This window comes from Pelobates fuscus, chromosome 5 (genome assembly GCF_036172605.1).
Source record: "Pelobates fuscus isolate aPelFus1 chromosome 5, aPelFus1.pri, whole genome shotgun sequence".
NCBI classification, from domain to species: Eukaryota; Metazoa; Chordata; class Amphibia; order Anura; family Pelobatidae; genus Pelobates; species Pelobates fuscus.
Genome location: NC_086321.1, coordinates 271,757,196 through 271,777,574, shown reverse-complemented (window position 1 = coordinate 271,777,574; position 20,379 = coordinate 271,757,196). Strand labels below are relative to the sequence as shown.

General features: G+C 45.7%; 1 protein-coding gene across 1 annotated transcript in view; it reads left to right on the top strand.

Annotated features, from left to right (window-relative positions):
* Positions 1–20,379, top strand: part of SUSD1 (sushi domain containing 1) — a 141,768-nt gene that overhangs the window by 18,919 nt on the left and 102,470 nt on the right. The window contains exon 3 of the mRNA XM_063457260.1: positions 13,027–13,182. Coding sequence (XP_063313330.1) covers positions 13,027–13,182 — 156 coding nt within the window. The remainder of the gene's footprint in view (positions 1–13,026; positions 13,183–20,379) is intronic.

The window sequence follows — 20,379 nt, the reverse complement described above, 5'->3', positions numbered from 1 at the left end:
CGGCGCTGGAAATAAGGTGAGTTTTAAACTTTTATAGGGGGACTAAGGGGGAGCAAGCCACCTAAATAGTGGGTTAAACACTATAGGGTGAGGAATACATGTTTGTGTTCCAGACCCTATAGTGTTCCTTTAATCATAACAAAGAGGTGTTTTCAGGCGTTAGGGAGATGACATAAAGTGACTAGATTCACCTTCAAGCTGTCTCCTCACTTTCAACACTATGAGAAAGGAGACTCTCTTGGTCAATAAATAACCCATTGAAGTAGGACTTGCATATGTTTTAAAGGCAATGCTGAGGACACCGGGGCTGGGGGCTGGGTCTGAACTTACTCTAAAGTCTCTCTATCACTTACTCCATCACATTGTATGTAAGTGATAGCAATCTTGGTGCCACACAGGCTGAGTATTAGTGTTTGCGTCTATCAGCATATCCAGACATGAGATGCATTGTGGGAGCAATCACACGCTGGAAGGACTGGGTGACACAATATTAGCCTTTACCCACAGATTGTGACAGACATGTGCATGCTGTGATCTGTTCACCTTGATGTGCTTAATCACTCACGCATTCGGTAGAGACAGTTGTTTTTGTCTCTCCATCGCGTCAGTCATCTTGAAGGGGTTTAAGTTGCTCTTCTACCCAATAAAATAACGATTGGTTAACTCATGCTGTCACAACTCTTTGAAACTTGTCTGTAGATCACTTGCACTATGATGAAGCTAAAACACAAATTAGACCACGTTTTTCTTTTGCTTAACAATATCTTGATATTTCTTTCCTCTTCCATGGAACAATTATTTTCCCATAGAAAACATGTCTTGCAGTATTAAGAGAAATATGCCATGGGATTTAAAGATGAAATAGATTTAATTGAAATTAATTTTCAGAAACATCAAACAGGGATTTTATATATAAATCTTTCTGTCTTCCTGGTATTGTTCATGAATCCTATTACAGTCTGAGCTAATAAAAATAACACAGTTTTTCTTAAAAGAGCAATTCTATTGTGTTAAAATATGCCAATTTCTAAGCATTTCAATAGCTAATGGACGGTACAATTATGTGTGAATGTTGCTTTACTAGGCTTACCGGATTTAGGTTGCTTTAAATAATTTTCAATAATTATTTTCAGTGTTTAAAGGGATACACCAGCTTTGAGCAGGCCAATTCTTTGGTTTTAAATGAGGCTTTTACCCGCTTAGTGACTGGGACTTTTCCAAGAATTCCTGCATTTTGGACAGAGGCATTTATGGCATTTTTGCTATGTGTTCATTCCACTTTATTTTAATGCTTTCACTTCAAGGTGCACTCCAACTTGTCTCTAGCCCCGCATTTACAACAACACCCTACTTAGCTCAGTGGAGGTAATTGGATTCTCCTGCAAAGGCTGCACTGTGCCGTTCTGGTGCTTTGACACTTGTACATAGTATATATCAGGTGCAGGCAACCTTCAGCACTCCAGATGTTGTGGACTAGTTTTACCATGATGCTTTGCCACATTATGACTGTTAGAGTGTTGCCTACCCCAGTGATATATCATTTCACAAAAGACAAATAGGGTATTCTTCACCCGATAACCTAAATTTTATAACATTACAGGAGGCCTTGTATTTGCTTAAGTCTCTCTTTACTAGAACTCCACAGCAGCACAGAAAAACAACCAATCAGAAAAAAGTTAGGTACTATAAAACTCCCCTTCCCATGCATCATTTCCTCTTTCTTTGCTGCTCCGCAGACAGTACAGGTCAGAGTACCACTGCCTCCTGCTTATAGTGGGTGGCTTTGGGATTTATTTATATTTCTGTGTTTTACATGTTTTATTATTGGGGACATGTTTGGTATAACTAGCTTGCCCCACTGCCTTATGTGGCACTGGGCTTGGTGGGGAGTTTTGTTTTCCTTCTGGCTCCCTTTTCCCTTTGGGGCTCTTTCCTCTGTGTCTGTCCCCTTATTATTTATATTTCCATTATATCAGTATTACATGCTGTGACATAACTCTGCAATGCTGGACAGTTTGAGACTGTCTCATATAGTGTGCTGCACTATGAATTATATCAGTATTCAGGGGCGGACTGAGAACCCTCAGGGCCCCCGGGCAAAATAAATCAAGGGCCCCCTTACAGGCCCCACCCATACTCCGCAGCAAGCGCCACCCATGTCCCGCCTCCATGCACTGCCTCCAGCCACACCCTACACAATCTTTAGACACAAGGAACAAAAGTGCAATAATACCTTCAAGGCCCCAGTAGAGACTACAATTGAGGGCTAATGGGCCATGGAGGGGGGTCTTTCTAGCAGAGGCTATCTCAGTGTCCTTTAGAGAGTGTGTTAGAAAGAATCCCCTCCAGGCCCTATTAGAGACTACAATGGAGTCTAATAGGCTTGGAAGGGAGTCTTTCTAACAGAGGCTATCTCAGTGTCCTTTAGAGAGTGTGCTTAGAAAGAATTTCCTCAGGTCCCATTAGAGACTACAATGGAGTCTAATGGGGCCTGGAGGGGGGTCTCTCCAACACTCTGGTTCCTATTCACAATATAACAACACAGCATAGCTTGCTGATACCTAGGCCAAGTTGGCTCCTCTTACCTTAATTACTGTTGCTGGCTGGCAGTCTGTGGGCTTGCTGGAAGGCTATGGGCTTGCTGGCTACTGCCGCCAGGCTGTGGGCTTGCTGGCTGCGGCTGGCAGGCTGTTGGCTTGCTGGCTGCAGCTGGCAGGCTGTGGCTTGCTGGCTGGCAGGCTGTGGCTTGCTGGCTGCAAGCCTAACTGGTGGCCTGTGGGCTGGCTGGCTGGCTACTGGCCAGCTTGTGGGCTGGCTGGCTGGCCGGCCTGTGGGCTGGCTGGCTTGCTGGCTACTGGGGCACTTGTAGATTATTTAAAGAAATAATCCATGCACAATAACCACTACTGCTCTGTCTCATATAGTGTGCTGCACTATGCATTATATCAGTATTACATGCTGTGACATAGCTCTGCATTGCTGGACAGTTTGAGGCTGTCTCATATAGTGTGCTGCACTATGCATTATGTCAGTATTACATGCTGTGACATTACTCTGCATTGCTGGACAGTTTGAGACTGTCTCATATAGTGTGCTGCACTATGCATTATATCAGTATTACATGCTGTGACATTACTCTGCAATGCTGGACAGTTTGTGACTGTCTCATATAGTGTGCTGCACTATGCATTATATCAGTATTACATGCTGTGACATAGCTCTGCATTGCTGGACAGTTTGAGGCTGTCTCATATAGTGTGCTGCACTATGCATTATATCAGTATTACATGCTGTGTCATAACTCTGCATTGCTGGACAGTTTGAGACTGTCTCATATAGTGTGCTGCACTATACTTTATATCAGTATCACATGCTGTGACATAACTGCATTGCTGGACAGTTTGAGACTGTCTCATATAGTGTGCTGCACTATACTTTATATCAGTATCACATGCTGTGGTATTACTCTGCATTGCTGGACAGTTTGAGACTGTCTCATACAGTGTGCTGCACTATACTTTATATCAGTATCACATGCTGTGACATAACTGCATTGCTGGACAGTTTTGAGTCTGTCTCATATAGTGTGCTGCACTATGCATTATGTCAGTATTACATGCTGTGACATTGATCGGCATTGCTGAACAGTTTGAGACTGTCTCATATAGTGTGCTGCATTATACATTATATCAGTATTACATGCTGTGACAGTTTGGGGTCTGTCCCACATAAAGTGCTGCACTTTACATTATATCGTTACCTGGATGCTGTCCCTTTATCTCTACATTACTGGACAGATTGGGACCGTCCCACATAGTGTGCTGCACTATACATGATATACCTGATTCACAGGGATTCGGATCATTGGACATTATATATTACCAGGAGTTATATTTCACATATAGGGAAAGCTTCCCCAGCGCTGACCCTTAGGGCTATTCTCTTACTACATTTATATATGACCAGGGCCGGCGCCACCTGTAAGGCGACCTAGGCAGCCGCCTAGGGCGCAACTTATCCGGGGGCGCCGGATCCCTGTGCCCGGTGTGGCTCCTCATGCTGTGCCGCCTGAGCGCTTTTACAAGCCTCAGGCGGCGCAGCACTGCTGCATGGAGGGCGTCCGGGTTTGAGTGACCGGCAGGAGGGAAGCGCAGAGCGCTCTCTGCTGCCGGTCTCTCCATGTAGCGTGGCCGGGTGGCGCGGAACGCGGGACAGGAACCTCTGTTTCCTGTACCCGGCCGCCGGTGGAATGACAGGAAGTGCTCACTCAGTGAGCGCTTCCTGTCATTCCGCCGGCGGCCGGGTACAGGAAACAGAGGTTCCTGTCCCACGTTCCGCGCCGCCCGGCCATGCTACATGGGCAGGAGGGGAGGGTAAGGACCACTAGGGGAGGGGGGGGGTATAAGGACCACTAGGGGAGGGAGGGGGGGATAAGGACCACTAGGGGAGGCAGGGGGGGATAAGGACCACTAGGGGAGGGAGGGGGGATAAGGACCACTAGGGGGGGATAAGGACCACTGGGGGTGGGTAAGGACCAATGGGGGGGGTAAGGACCAATGGGGGGTAAGGACCACGAGGGGGTAAGGACCACTAGGGGAGGGTAAGGACCACTAGGGGAGGGAGGGGGGATATGGACCACTAGGGGAGGGAGGGAGAGGGGGGGATAAGGACCACTGGGGGTGGGTAAGGACCAGGGGGTGGTAAGGACCACAGGGGGGGTAAGGACCACTAGGGGAGGGGAGAGAGGATAAGGACCACTAGGGGAGGGAGGGAGAGGGGGGATAAGGACCACTAGGGGAAGGAGGGGGGGTAAGAACCACTGGGGGTGGGTAAGGACCAGGGGGGAAGAACCACTGGGGGGGTAAGGACCACGAGGGGGGGTAAGGACCAATAGGGGAGGGAAGGGTAAGGACCACTAGGGGAGGGAGGGGGGATAAGGACCACTGGGGGTGGGTAAGGACCAGGGGGGGAAGAACCACTGGGGGGGTAAGGACCACTAGGGGAGGGGAGGGAAAGGACCACTAGGGGAGGGAGAGGAAGGACCACTAGGGGAGGGGAGGGTAAGGACCACTAGGGGAGGGGGAGGGGGAGGAAGGACCACTAGGGGAGGGGAGGGGAAGGACTACTAGGGGAGGGGAAGGTAAGGACCAGTAGGGGAGGGGAGGGGGAACAAGGACCACTAGGGTAAGGGAGGGGGAACAAGGACCACTAGGGGAAGGGAGGGGAAGGACCACTAGGGGAGGGGTGAGTCAGGACCACTGGGGGGGGTGAAGGAACACAGGGGGAACGGGGGTGGGGAGGTAAGGACCACTGAGGGAGGAGGAGGGGAGGTCCACTAGGGGTTTGGGAGAGGGAGGACCACTAAGGGGGGGAAGGACCACCAAAGGGGGGTAAGGAGGGAGGACTACTAAGGAGAGGGGAGGAGGGTAAGGACCACTAAGGGGGGGGGAGATTACCACTAAGGGGGTGGTGGGAGTAGGGGAAGGTCTACTAAGGGGTTTGGGAGAGGGAGGACCACTAAGGGGTTTGGGAGAGGGAGGACCACTAAGGGGGCGAGAGGGGAGTGAGAAGACCACCAAGGGGGGACTGCAGAGGAACAGGGGGCCAAGGGAGAGCACTAAGTGACACACACACACACACACAGAAACATACAATGCATTCCTACTCACACACAGACACACCCGAAATACACAATACATCCCTTACGTTCTCTTACATAATTAATGCACCCCTTACAGACACACACACACACACACACAGAAACATACAATGCATTCCTTACACGCAAACACACACTACATCCCCTATAAACACACTACATCCCTTACACAAATTGCACACATAAAACATCCCCAACTCATGGATGGGCCATGTAGGTGGATTTATGGGTGGGCATTGTAGGCCCACCCAAAGACACTTTGTGAAGACTGGCGTTGGCCCATATGGCGGGGCATTGTAATGTCACATGGTGGGCAGGACATATGGGGGGGCAGCAAAAATGTTTTTGCCTAGGGCAGCAAAAATCCTTGCACCGGCCCTGTATATGACCTAGCCTTCTAGGTCTGTGCCCTCTGTCTGGCCTGCCTTACCAGTGCTCTATTGAAAAGCCGACTCCTGGACGTACATAAATCCCCTTCGGCCGCGAGCCTAGAAAGTTTACGGGGATTTGGATACTGTGGGGGATTTCACGGTTCCCCATGGATTGGCCTGCTATGTCTGTGCCCCATTAATTGGCCTGCTATGTCTATGCTCCATTGATTGGCCTGCTATGTCTGTGCCCCATTGATTGGCCTGCTATGTCTGTGCCCATTAGAACGGCCTGCTATGTCTGTGCCCATTAGAACGGCCTGCTGTGTCTGTGCCCATTAGAACGGCCTGCTGTGTCTGTGCCCATTAAAACGGCCTGCTATTTCTGTGCCCATTAAAACGGCCTGCTATGTCTGTGCCCATTAGAACGGCCTGCTGTGTCTGTGCCCATTAAAACAGCCTGCTATGTCTGTGCCCATCTAGACGGCCTGCTATGTCTGTGCCCATTTTAACGGCTTGCTATGTCTGTGCCCCATTGATTGGCCTGCTATGTCTGTGCCCCATTGATTGGCCTGCTATGTCTGTGCCTATTTGCTTGGCCAACTATCCTGTGTCCATTCGTTTGGCCTGCTGGGCCTGTACCCTACGGACGGGCCTGCACTATTGGTGCCAAACCCCTTTTTGGCCGCAGGCCTGGGGGAATATCACTGAGGAAAACCCAGTGCCCACCAGTGACATGGAGATAGGCAGATGTCCAGACAAGCACCATTGCCATACTATCCAAGAGGGCACCAGTATATGGCCATCTGAATATGGTGGGAAGGGTGAAGGCCCTAAACCTCATGCCTGAAGGGCAAGGTTTCTTATTAAGACCCCGGACACATCCCCGGTTTACTCCAAACCGGCGACGGCACATCTCCAAGGAGAACTTCGCACAGGCAAGGACCGGTACTCAGACACCTACAGGAGAAAGCAGTGTTTTTCCTTGGCTTTAACATCTACTCCGTATCTGCCTCCCGGAATCCTTATAGGTGTCGGTAGTTTTTTCCCGGGTTAGGTTAGCTCCTGGCCCTGTCCAGTGGGGCTTACTTTTATTACCTTCCGGCCTGCTATTTGCCTTCTATCTGAGATAGAATTTGTGTATTTACTCTTATCTACGTTAATTGTTGCTTTTTTGTTCTTTCATGACTTCCTTTTCCTTTTCGCTCGGGTCGTCGAGAGGCCTGACTTGACCTCCTCCGACCTCCTGGGCAATCGTGGATTGCGGAGAACGTCTCCAGCTTTCCTCAGACTACCAACGGTCTTCCTGGACCCCGTGTGCGCGCACGGGATCCGGATAGTCGGTTGATAGTTTTCCATCGTTGTTTCCGAAGATTGCCCTCAGCCTTATGCTGACATTAATAAGTGGTGTGCCCTGCAGTTGGTCACCCTGAGTCTCTAGGGACTCTAGTTTGGATCACAGGAGGGTGTGGCCCTCCATCACCTCGATCCGAGTATATTTATTTTCAGGAACAGAGGGCGAACCACTCTCATATACAGAACCGGATATTGATTTGTTATTAGAGGGCGCAGCCCCCCCCTCGACCTCAACCAGATACTGGGCTGGATACAAAGGACAGGTTTGGAGGACACATTCTCATAGAGAGAACCGGTCACGGATGTAGACTCTGCTGTTGGTTATTAACGGGTGCGGCCCGCTCAGGCTAGCAGCCGGACGCTATCACGGTATGCGATCACATTAGTAGAGAGCGCGGCTCTCTCATACACTCGACGCTCTACAGTACCGGCCATTTGTTCATCACACAGTCTTGTACCTGTGCAAGACATTGATGACTACATAGAGGGGCGTCCCTCCTGCATTCAATTAGAGCTGACGTCCATGCTACTGATTTCGTTATAGAGGACTGCCTGGTCATGCAAGATATACATATTTAGACTGGATCCCTCTATTCTATCTCCTGTAATGGATCTACTGGATCCGGACCACTGTAACAAACGCGAGAAATACTCACAGAGGTATAACGGGGGGAGACTCCCACTTATTTACACACACTCCCGGAGATGGTACAGCTAACGAATGGACCTCCGGTTTTACGAGAGTGCAGGTTTTGGTATATTCTGCACCATATAATACAGAAAATTGCTTTCTGTTTTGGACATCCAGACCATTACGAACAAACTGCGCAGACAGTTTCTCCCATGTCAAGATGTCAGGAGATACGGAGACCTTCATGGAGCAAACGGGCACTGCCTTGCTCGGATAACAAGATTAAGGAAGGCCTATTACCCGGTCTGAAGGTAAACCATACGTAAGGATCACATAGTAAGACCGGAAACCCTGGTTGTCTTGACTTCCCCGGTCATTACGATCTTGGGATAAGATGGCAGGACTGCCCTGTCTCCTCGGAGCGCATACCTGGTGAACAGGGTTCGGAGATGGTGGACCCTCCGTCTATCCTCTATTTATCCCTCACGGGAGCCGTTTTGTTGGATTCGCGCTAACCTACTTTTCAACTACCGTCGAGGAAACCTACGAGACTTTATGGAGGTACCTGGTGTGCCCTGACTCCTACACTTACATATTTCACTCTTAGACGAGGACAAATCCGGATGGAAATCTTTGCACTTCCCATCCCTTTGAATATTTCTGGGATTCATTATTCCCTGAATAGTCGACCACCGTTCCTCCACACAAGTTCAGTTCAGAACCCTGAATGGACGTCCTTTTGGAGTCTTTTCTCTACCACGGCCGAGGATTACACAGTCCATTTGGAATATTGGAATCACTTGGGATACGGCTAGTCTGACCACACTCTTGCCTGCATTATAAATTTATTCTCGGATGAGACATCTCACCGGGAAGGCCAGGAGGGAACGAAAGATCCTACTCGGTTCTATTGCGACTTGGTGGTGGACTTGGGCACATCCCTTGAGAGTGGAGGTCTACCTGCAAGGCCACATCGCCGGATGACCCTGGCACGATTGGAGGTGCCTCCTTACAGATCAAGATTTGAGACGTGGTGGCAGTTTCTTCTCATGGCCCTACGTCCGCAAACGGCCTTCGATATTTTACAACTACAGGAAGCTGGCTGATAGGTCAGCTTGCCAGCTCATGGAACGTCTGCTAGGAAACTGGTCGCAACACCACGTACAATGGATCTATCGGCGGATGGTGTTTTTTTCCGTGTTTGAGATGCTGCGTCGACTGGCATCTTCATTGATCCGTCTTCTGTCTTTTATCGCAGTTGGTAAGTCCTATGAGGATTGCTCTGATATCTCCTGGAATGGGTACCAGCGACACAAACAGCGTTGGATTGGTGAACTGAGCGTTGAAACCGCAAATACGAAGCCTCCTGTCATGTTAGAAAATTGTAGATTATGCTAGCTTTAGTGTACCTATAATCTTAATTTTATTAATGACAGGAGGCAAGTATTTCCCACCCATTCTTATCCCTCCCTTGTTTAATTTTATAGTTTGAGTTCATCAGGTACGTATGCAACTCTGCTTGTTGTCTCTGCTACCTGTCAATTATTTCTTATATCTGTTTTTTTTTTTTCATAAGTAGGGCTGGGATATTCTGCATATTAGTGTAATTTTGGTTGCTACATTGGGTACCTACATGTTTGTTCAGAGTACATTTCATTGGATAATCAACCTGTTCGATTCTGATTTTCTCTCGTTTCAGTTTACAGTCCATCAACACTATCTGGTGTGGCAGTTCTTCTCGGAAGGTGGACTTCATTGTATCTAGGACTTCGTTTCTCCCCATTGCATTTTCTGTATTTGTTTCTGTCTTGTCGCAGCTTGAAAGAGGAAATGATGCATGAGAAGGGGAATTTTATAGTACCTAACTTTTTTCTGATTGGTTGTTTTTCTGTGCTGCTGTGGAGTTCTAGTAAAGAGAGACTTAAGCAAATACTTGCCTCCTGTCATTAATAAAATTAAGATTATAGGTACACTAAAGCTAGCATAATCTACAATTATTTGATTATTTTGTTTGTACTAATTTTCTATACTAGTGCAGCCTAAGGAAAATAATGTCAAATAGATTCACTTATTGGCCCTTATTGTCACAGCAGAACCAGTCCACCAAACACAAGCTTATGTGTTTTTTTTTTTCTGATGCCATAAATTTCTGTTTGGCAAGCTGGACTGGAATTGTAGCTCATGTGCATGTAGGCACAGAAATCTGAAGTCTTCCATCCCCATTTATAAAGAGTGATTAACTGGCATAAATGTATTTACTTTAGGTAGAGCAGGGCTAAAGAAGCTCCAGTGGAACATGTAGAGTAGAAGTTAGGGACAGGTCCTCACCTTGACCTTATATATTCATTGATTCTCCACATTGACTGCAACAATGTCGAAAGGGAAAAAAAATCACAGTCAAGTGCCCCTGTAGGTATATGCCTACCGTGCCTAATTATAAATCTGTCTCTGCCACAAGAGGTTTCTGAGATATGTAGTTTAGCCCCCAGCCCCTTATCAGAATCGATGAAAAGTTCAATAAGCTGATATCATTCACAATTCAATTAGTTTTTTTTTTTTTGTTTTTTTTTGTCAATCTTTCTTTTATTAGAGGCAAATAAGATGGGATACATAAAAGAAATTGGGGGGAAACGTTCAAATGGATTACAGTATAGGGTCAGTACAGCAAGATTAAATGACATTTCCTGAATTGCAGTGCCTCAATTTTTTTAATTTTTGTCGTTAAAACCTTAGTTAGTAAATACAGGCTAAGGATCATAAGATCCGGTAGGTAACATGCTGACATATTAGAGGTCCTACAGTTGGTTTTACATGCATAGACAAGAAGCTCACAGTTTAAAGTAACAGCGGTGGAACATTTGGTTAAATGTTATAAGTATCGATCAGTTAAATAAAATGCAGGCTATGGATCAGAAGATCCGGTTGGGAACATGCTAAAAGACAACAAGGAGGTATATAGGACGGTAGCTTAGTGTTAGACTCATATGATTGCATGCAGGTAATATGCCTAGTTTGAGTAAGTACATGCTTAGGTATGAACAATGTAGTTAGGTATCAACTAAGTAATTTCACCTCTTACTCCCCTGTAGCCACTCGTGGATGGATGCAGTAGATAAGGGTCGAGAGCTATACAGTTAACCCCTTACCGCTGATAGTTATGCAGGAATACACACAATACAGAAATACACCCATTACTGTAAGGCAGACATCATATTGTTATATTTATACTAGGGAGGGTAAAGGCTAATCGGGTCATGCTTAAAAGGTCCCTTTATGTCCGAGAATTCTTGCCTTCCGTGGATTCAGTTTGAACTCCCCGTGGTCTGATTTTGCTCGCTTTGCGGCTGCTGTGGGCCGGCTAGTCGTCGCTGCATGGGTTGCTGTGTGACATCCGATGTACTGGATTTGGGCCCCGGGATTTCCAAGGGGTGATGTGGTGCAGAGTGAGGGCTGATATGTTCTGCCGGTCTGATAGTTGCAGGCTTAATGCGTGGTGCCCTGTTTCCCGCCGCTAGTTGTGGGTCCCTCTCCTTACCGGAGCTGAGATTCAGAGGAGGGTTCCGTGCGGTAAGTGTTCCAGTAGGGCGCCCTGTTGTAAATGTGCAGTTGCAGTCCATAGGTGGTAGATCCGGCAGCGTTGTGGGGCTATGGCGGTTTCGGTGGTTGTGGGGTGAGTCTCTCCCGCCCAGATCTAGTTGTTAGGTGTGTGTTCGCCGCCATTTTAAGATCTGGCGGTATTGCAAGGCCTCAGTCCCCTTCGTGGCTGTCCGGGTGGCAGGGTTTCAGTGTGAGGACCGGGATCACCCTCCCGGTCCAGGGGGGGGGAACGGAGCCGGTTCCTCGAGGGTCCAGGTCCCCGGCCGGGTACCATTCGGCGGGATAGCAGGGCAGCGGCCGTCCGCCCCGCTCACCGCTGGAGTAGGCCTCAAGTTCAGCCTCGAAGATTCCCCTCCCAGGGGACTACAACTCTGCGAGCTAGCCTCTCCCTGGGTCCCGGGCTCTGTGCCCATCGAGGGCCGCCGCTGCCGGTCGGTATACTTGGCCAATATAGCATTTTTAGCTCATATATGTTTAAGTTTCGCTGGAGCTGGTCAGTCTTGCGACCGTCCAGCTCGGCGGTCCGGCCCCGCCCCCACAATTCAATTAGTTGATATCAACCACAGTTCAATAAACTGATACCAGCCACTGGTAAAAGTTGATTTACATCCCCATACATAGTTTTGAGAATGAGGTTACTTTCAATTTATCAGTGTCATAAGTGAGAATTCAAAGTAAATTTTACATTTAAGGCCAGAGCCGTGGAATCGAATAGAAAGCATAGCTGACTTAGAGAATTTTTCCAGTTTGACTATTTTCACCTTAAATTTTAAATTACCTCTTAATTCACCCTGAATTTTCACTTCAGTGAATAACCCTGTTTGTCCAAGTTACCAAACGTGCATTGTTTGGCCATCTGCACAACCTGGAATGATTTTCCTCTGATGTCAGAGGCATGGGTAGCAATCTCATAGCTGCAGTGAGGTCTTCAAATTATTGCCGTTATAGTCCATTGTGTGCAGGTACATAGTGACACGGGTCAATGACCTCTGCAATGAGGTTTGGTTGTTTTGATGCTTATATTTAGACAGAACTGACACTAGAAGATTGCAAGTGTTCTTTCTTTTAAATTAGTTAAAAAAAACTATCCCAAGGGTTCAGAAATGATAGAAACGTCATTGAAATTTTGTTTCCAAGGATGACACAGTGAATATCAGAGGGCAGGAAGATGGGGAGCCATCCATATTTGTATCTTTATACTAAACTATAGTTGGTGCCAGTCAATGCCATTGTGAAAATGCTCATTTATGACACTTGCATGCAATAATTATGTCATATTTACATAACCTTGAATTAATGAATTATATGAAAAATCTTGAACGAGAATGTCTTTAGTAGCAATACATTTTTACGTCAACAAATTACATTTTTGAGTCCCATTATCAGTTCTAATGTACTCACTTCTCTACAAACAGATAAAAATGAATGCCAAATTGGAACACATCACATCTGTGGGAATCACACTGTCTGCCATAATACACATGGAAGTTTCTTCTGTGTTTGTCTCAAAGGATATCGTCCTTCGAATGACAAAAACAACTTTATACCCAACGATGGAACTTTCTGCACAGGTTAGCAAACAGCTTTAATGAGGTATCAGATAAATTGTCATACCTATATAGAAAGTTATTAAACTAATATGTTAATATATATAGCAAATATTGATAATGATAATGACATCCAGCATCTAAACAATTAAAGCTGGTTGTCTCATTTTCTTTTTTCCCGCTTGTATCTGATGAGATTTTTTTTTAAAAATCCAATGATTAAAAAAAAAAAGCACTATTTTTTGTTAATATCTTTTAATGAAGGTTAGGTGATTTGCAGTTCAACATACTGTATCTTTATTGCGTTGAAAGTATGTACACTATGGAATATGTAACATTAGATCTGCATTTTTGTGAAGGAACTTTAATTCTATTGACCTCCAGCAGCTATCAGCTGGTATTGATTCGCAACTCCTATCCATCCCTTCCCTCTCCTGTCCCTCACTGGTTATCTCCACATATAACACTACCCTCACCTCTGCCTTGAACGCTGCAGCCCCGCTCCAAACATGCACCTCGAGGAGGACACCCCCCCCAGCAGTGGCATACTAAATAAACAGGCTACCTGCAAAGAGGCTCCTGCTGTGCTGAACGCTCCTGGAGGAGTCTCGCACCCAGTCAGACTTTCTCCATTATAGATTCATATTGTGTTCATACAGCGCAGCTCTTGCCCTTGCAAAACTCTCTTCTTTGCCCTGCTGTGGCCACCCCTCAAACTAACCTTACAGCTTTGCATGCTACTTTACCGACAAGATTGAACAGCTAAGGAAAGAATTCTCCCCACCTTGCCTTTCTCTTTCTCAACCACGTGTAGATCATGCCTATCCTGCCCTTCGGACTTTCTCTGCTGCCACTGAACAAGAGGTGGCTGTGCTTCTACTTTCCTCTCGCCCCACCACTTGCCCGCTTGATCCTGTCCCGTTTCACCTTATCAGATCTCTCTCCCCTTGTCTTGGGCCTTCCATAACACAAATCTTCAACTGCTCTCTCTCTTCTGGCATTGTCCCTGCTGACCTTAACCCCTTAAGGACCAAACTTCTGGAATAAAAGGGAATCATGACATGTCACACATGTCATGTGTCCTTAAGGGGTTAAACATGCTACTGCAGCACCTATCCTGAAAAATACATCCCTCGACCCGTCCACCCCCTCTAACTATCGCCCATATCCCTGCTCCATTTTTCCTCAAAGCTTCTGGGAATACTTGTCTTTACCCATATGTCTCACTTCCTCAATTTCACCTCTCTCCTTGACCCTCTTCAATCTGACTTCTGCCCCCTCCACTCTACTGAGACTGCTCTTATCAAAGATACTAATGACCTAATCACAGCTAAATCCAAAGGCCACTACTCCATACTAATACTTCTTTACCTCTCTGCTGCCTTTGACACCGTTGATCATGCTCTCCTTCTTCAAACTCTTCAATCACTCGGTCTCTGTGACACTGTCCTCTCTTGGTTTTCCTCCTATCTCTGCCAACGATCATTCAGTGTCTCCTTTTCTAATGATACCTCCTCCATTCATCCTGTCTCAGTTGGAGTCCCTCCAGGTTCCTCCATCTCTGACTTGATGTCCTCCTGCTTTCTAAAACTAAATCTCTCTAAAACTGAACTCCTTGTCTTTCCTCCTCCTAATACTGGTCCTCTTATTTTGCTCTCCCTTCAAGTCAGTGATTTTCCACATTAGTCAATCCTTGCAAGCACGCTGTCTTGGTGTCATATTTGATTCTAGTCTCACCTTTGAGCCTCACATCCAGCATGTTATCAAATCCTGTAGATTCCACCTTAAAAACTTACGCAAGATGGTACCAAAGAGCTTTTCCATGCTCTAGTAATTTCCCACATGGATTATTGTAACCCTCTCCTAATTGGTATTGCCCCGCTACAGTCTGTAATGAATGCTGCCACCAGACTGATTTTCCTCTCTAATCGGTCCTCTCACACTTCACCCCTTTGTCAGTCCTTACATTGGCTTCCTGTATCCTATAGGAGTCAATTCAAAATGCTAACCCATACCTATAAAGCATTGACCAATTCTAGCCCCTTTTATATCTCTTTACAGATCCATAGGTATGCCCCTTCTCAGTCTCTCCGCTCTGTGACCTTCTCCTGTCCAACTCACGATTGCAGGACTTCTCGCAGACGGCTCCCTTCCTATGGAATAGCCTGCCTACCGCCATCAGACTCTCCCCTAGTCTTCAATCATTCAAGAAGTGCCTTAAAACACATCTTTTTAGGAAAGCTTATGGCCTCCCAGAGTAACCTCTACCTCACTACCTCTTGCTCTCTCCTGAAGGGCAGCATTCTACTCTCTCCTCCAGCTTTGCTTCACTCCCACCTATTTTGATTGCTATTTCCTAATGTGTTTTACACCCCACCTTCTATAGACTGTAAGCTTGTTCGAGCAGGGTCCTCTTCAACCTATCGTTCCTTCAAGTTTTCTTGTAATTGTCCTATTTATAGCGAAATCCCCCTCTTATAATATTGTAAAGCGCTACGGAATCTGTTGGCGCTATATAAATGGCAATAATAACAATAATAATAAGTTGGTCATTGTTTTCCCTAGAAATCCTACAGCGTGTTCCCTGTTCAACACCCTATCACTCATATTACAGGATACCTTCAAAAAATATTTATGTAAAGTGTAATTTCTCTACAGATATAAATTGTCTTGCTGGTATTGCTTAACCCCTTAAGGACACATGACGTGTGTGACACGTCATAATTTCCTTTTATTCCAGAAGTTTGGTCCTTAAGGGGTTAAAGGATTTGCGGAGAATGATAAGAGGGGGCATGCAGAATAGTATTTCCACTCCATGGTTTTCTAGAAAGTCTGGCATTAATAGTGGGGCCACTATGACCTAATTCTAAATCCAAATATGTAATACAATCAGTGTCAAATCTATTATTATAGGAAAGGTTCAAATCAATATCATTGATGTATCTCTCAAAAGCATGAACCTTCTCTAAAGTACACCCCCACCCCAAGTGAATAGTACAGTCAAGGTCATCTACTTGAGCTATTGGACCATGGCAGCCCTTTACATAGTATACACAGAATCTCGTTTGAACCTCATACATAATACTAGCGACAGTAGAAAACCATCCACTAATTCAGGCAGATATTCATTAAGCGACCCAATACCTGCTTTGATAGGATACCCCTAACCATTTAGTGTAATTTTGGGAACATGTGGCATACAGATATTCTGGGTGAAACCACTAATGATTTAGCTTTTTTCAAATATAAAACCCTTGAATACTCATTTGTTTGATTAATGGTTAATCTTTAACACACTTTTTTTTACACTAAACTGTATTTCTGCTTCCTCTATATTTTAGAGCATCTAGAACATCTATATTGTTACTCCTATCCACCTTGCAGATGACAAAATGCTTATTATCTTTGAGTTGTTGTATTGTCACATTTTTACCTTGTGTAAGGTTAGATAAGCCTCTCCTACAATTCTAATAAAGATTAATATGCACCACAATTTTTCGAAAGGAATCTACCAACAAGCTCCCAAAGTGTACAGGATAGAAATCTGATACTTTATGATATTTATCCCTTAATTCACCAACAAAACCTTGATATTGTGTCTCCTTAGTAACCAAATCCTATGAAGTAAATAAAGAATATAAAACTATTTCTCGTAATCTGAGTATCACTCTTGACTATAGACTATCATCCCCATCTTGTAAATTAATATCAGAGGTATGGAAAAACAATAGTATCAAAAAGATAAAATCATTTCAAAAAGATTAGTGCGCTTTCCCTGCACTGCAGTGATTAGCTCAGGAGAGCTAATGGAGCCCCCAGCTCTCATAGGGTTTTAGAACAACAAGGGGATGATGACCAAGTTTATTGTATAAAGTGAATTTGTTATATACATAGTACAACAATGAATTAATAAACAAATAAATAACACTGTACAATAATTAAGTAAGATACACAAGGGCAAGAAAACAGGTTGGGATTATTAACATTAAGAAAACCCTCATACCAGGTGTGACAAAATGGCTTTTGTCACTGGGTCTGCATGTGACAAACTGCCCTGCCCCCCTATCTCTTGGAGGAGCCGGATTGCTAGCCTCTTACCCTGGGATGCTGGCCCGTTAAGTCATGGGGTCTTAAGGCACTTGTGACAGAGCCCTCTGTCTCTGGATCACATCATTCGCCTTACTTGCTTGGATTGTACATTTCCCCTGTTACACTCGTATGTGGGTTCGTGCAGTTTAACTTCCATTACAGCTGGTGAACTTAAACTTTACTCGACGTTATTGAGAACTGTGTTCGTGGGATCTGAGCGCTATTCGCCTATAATATGCGCTCAGATCCAAGCTATCTGGGGGTGTGTGGAACATGGGGACTTTGTTCAGCGAAACATGAGTTATTGATTTTAATACAGTTTTGTTAAAAAGTAAAAAGCACATGTTTCTCTCTGCCCGGAGATAATTAGGTTCTCTGCAACCACTTAAGTTAATTATCTCCAGGATAGAGAGGAGGGGTAAGTTAATTATCTCCAGGATACAGAGGAGGGGTTACACTCTTCCTGTGGGTGTGTATAAGAATTGTACTGTATACTGATTGGTTCTGCATATTTTGTTAGTCTTCCACAAGGTCCCATGTGGGAGTTCCCTTGCTGGGAGACCATCATAAAAGGGCTGATTTTGGCCATCAATAAACACATTTGTTTTACCCCTTCATGAAGTCTCGACTCATGTTTGGGGAACTGGGAGCTATAATAACTACTTCACTCTTTTCAGCTTGGATTTCGGGAGACGCTACAAGGATCAGCGCTGCACGGATAGCAGGATCCTTTACACCAGGCTTGAGGGAAAAATATCCATTAAAAAACCCAATGAAGAAAATGTCTATAGGGGAAAGTGAAGATGTAGGAGGGGAAGATTAGGTGGTTGGATTTAAAAAAAAAAAAAAAAAAAAGAGGGGGAGCAAGACATATGAAATAAAAAAGTAAAGAAAAAAATGTAAAAAAAGTTAATAATACTACTATTATAATTTTATTATATAACTAATAATACTAGTTATTATTGTATTTTGTTCAGATGTTTACTGGCATTATGACAGCTATTCCCATTATGACAAAGTATTTAATGATATCCACTTAGTATTCTTCATTTTTCATGTTCTTTAAAATATGGAGCCTGCTGTAAGATAATAGTTCTTTGTCTTCATAAAAACATTCATTTAATTTAAGTGTTTATTTTGGATTTCCCTGAGCCTTATCTCAACCTTATCATAATCTCATTTCCCTTCGACAATGGGTGACAGCACAGAAACATATTTGTTAATCTCATGGAATAAACAGAAGCCAACCATAGTTTTGCACCATTTTTAGCTTTGAAAAATAACTGAAAAACCAAGCACTTAGAGAATGTGTTTTGTTAAAAAGTAGAGTATCACAAAACAGATGAAGATACATTTTTTTTTTACTTTTGAAAAAAACAAACAGTGTTTGCACATTCTGTAAATGAGGTTGGTAAAGTGAACCCATTACTTTTTAATTGGGTAGTAGTGAGCAATATGGCAAACATAAATTGTTTGGCTGCCTTTTGTTAGAATAAAGCTATACTGCCGAACAGGGGAGGGCTGGCAGCCTTAGGCCTGGGGGTCAAAACCAGTCAAGTGGCCCATTGCACCACCAAATCAGTTCACCATTCATGCCCACCTTTTCCTGGTTTTATAACGGATATTGGTGTTATGCCAATCAGTAGCTGTTTGCCATACCCGCTCCTTCACGGCTCTGACTTTCAATGTTGTCAGAGCGCAGGCTGAGAATCTCTGAGCCTGTGCTCTGACTTACTAACTGAGCACCGAAACCACGAGGGGGAGGATATAATCTGACTGCACCTACTGCTGGTGTGCACAAGTGGACCACCAGCATAGGCGTGCGCACGGGGTGTGCCGGGTGTGCCTGGGCACACCCTAATCCCCGCGGCACGCCGATGTATTGAGACCGGCAGGGGAGATCTCAGGATCCCCCCTGTCGGTCCATGCAGAGCCGGCGCTATCCGAGCGCCGGCTCTGCTCTCAGCCTCCCCTCACCGGCTCACAGGCAGTGAGGGAGGCAGGAGAGGACCGGCGGAGCTATTGCCAGCAGCTCCGCCGGGTTCCTCTCGCGAGATCTGAGCGTTGCCGCGGCAACGCTCAGATCTCGCGTGAGTGAACTCTAGCCCTGCGGGGCTAGAGTTCACTCTCCACTGGACCACCAGGGATGGATGGCGGCAGCAGGATCCCCCTCCCAGGCATAAGGTAAGAAGGGAGGGGGGATAACTGATCTGCCCCCACCTCCACTGGACCACCAGGGAAAGCAGCAAGGAAAGATCCCCCCTCCCTACATAAAGTAAGAAGGGAGGGGGGGATATTGAGTAATGTACCTCCACCCCCCACAATCACCCACACACACATATACACAGCACCCACACACAGCACCCACAGACATACACAGCACCCACAGACATACACAGCACCCACACACATACACAGCACCCACACACATACACAGCACCCACACACATACACAGCACCCACACACATACAGCACCCACACACATACACAGCACCCACACACATACACAGCACCCACACACAGCACCCACACACATACACAGCACCCACACACATACACAGCACCCACACACATGCACAGCACCCACACACACATACAGCACCCACACACACAGCACCCTCACAAACACACAGCACTCTCACACACATTACACAAACAGCACTCTCACACTCACACAGCACACTAACAGTACCCTCACAAACACAAACAGGACCCTAACAAACACACACAGCACACTACCAGTACCCTCACACACAAACATCACCCTCACACACAGTACATTTACAGCACCCTCACAAGTGCACACACACACACACAAACAGCACCTTGACACACAGTACATTCACAGCACCCTCACAAGCACGCACACACAAACACCCTCACCCACATAGTACACTACCAGCACCCTCACACACACATCACACTAACAGCACCCTCACACAGCACACACACAGCTTTGTGTCTGTGTGTGTATATATGTGTATATATACATATATACATACATACATTTACATATATATATGTCTAAGTAGTAACGTCAGTGTGTGTGTCAGCAGGGCCAGCCGTTGGGGTGTGCACGCTGTGCAGTCACGCAGGGTGCCATGACAACAGAGGCGCCCGGCGGCCAACAC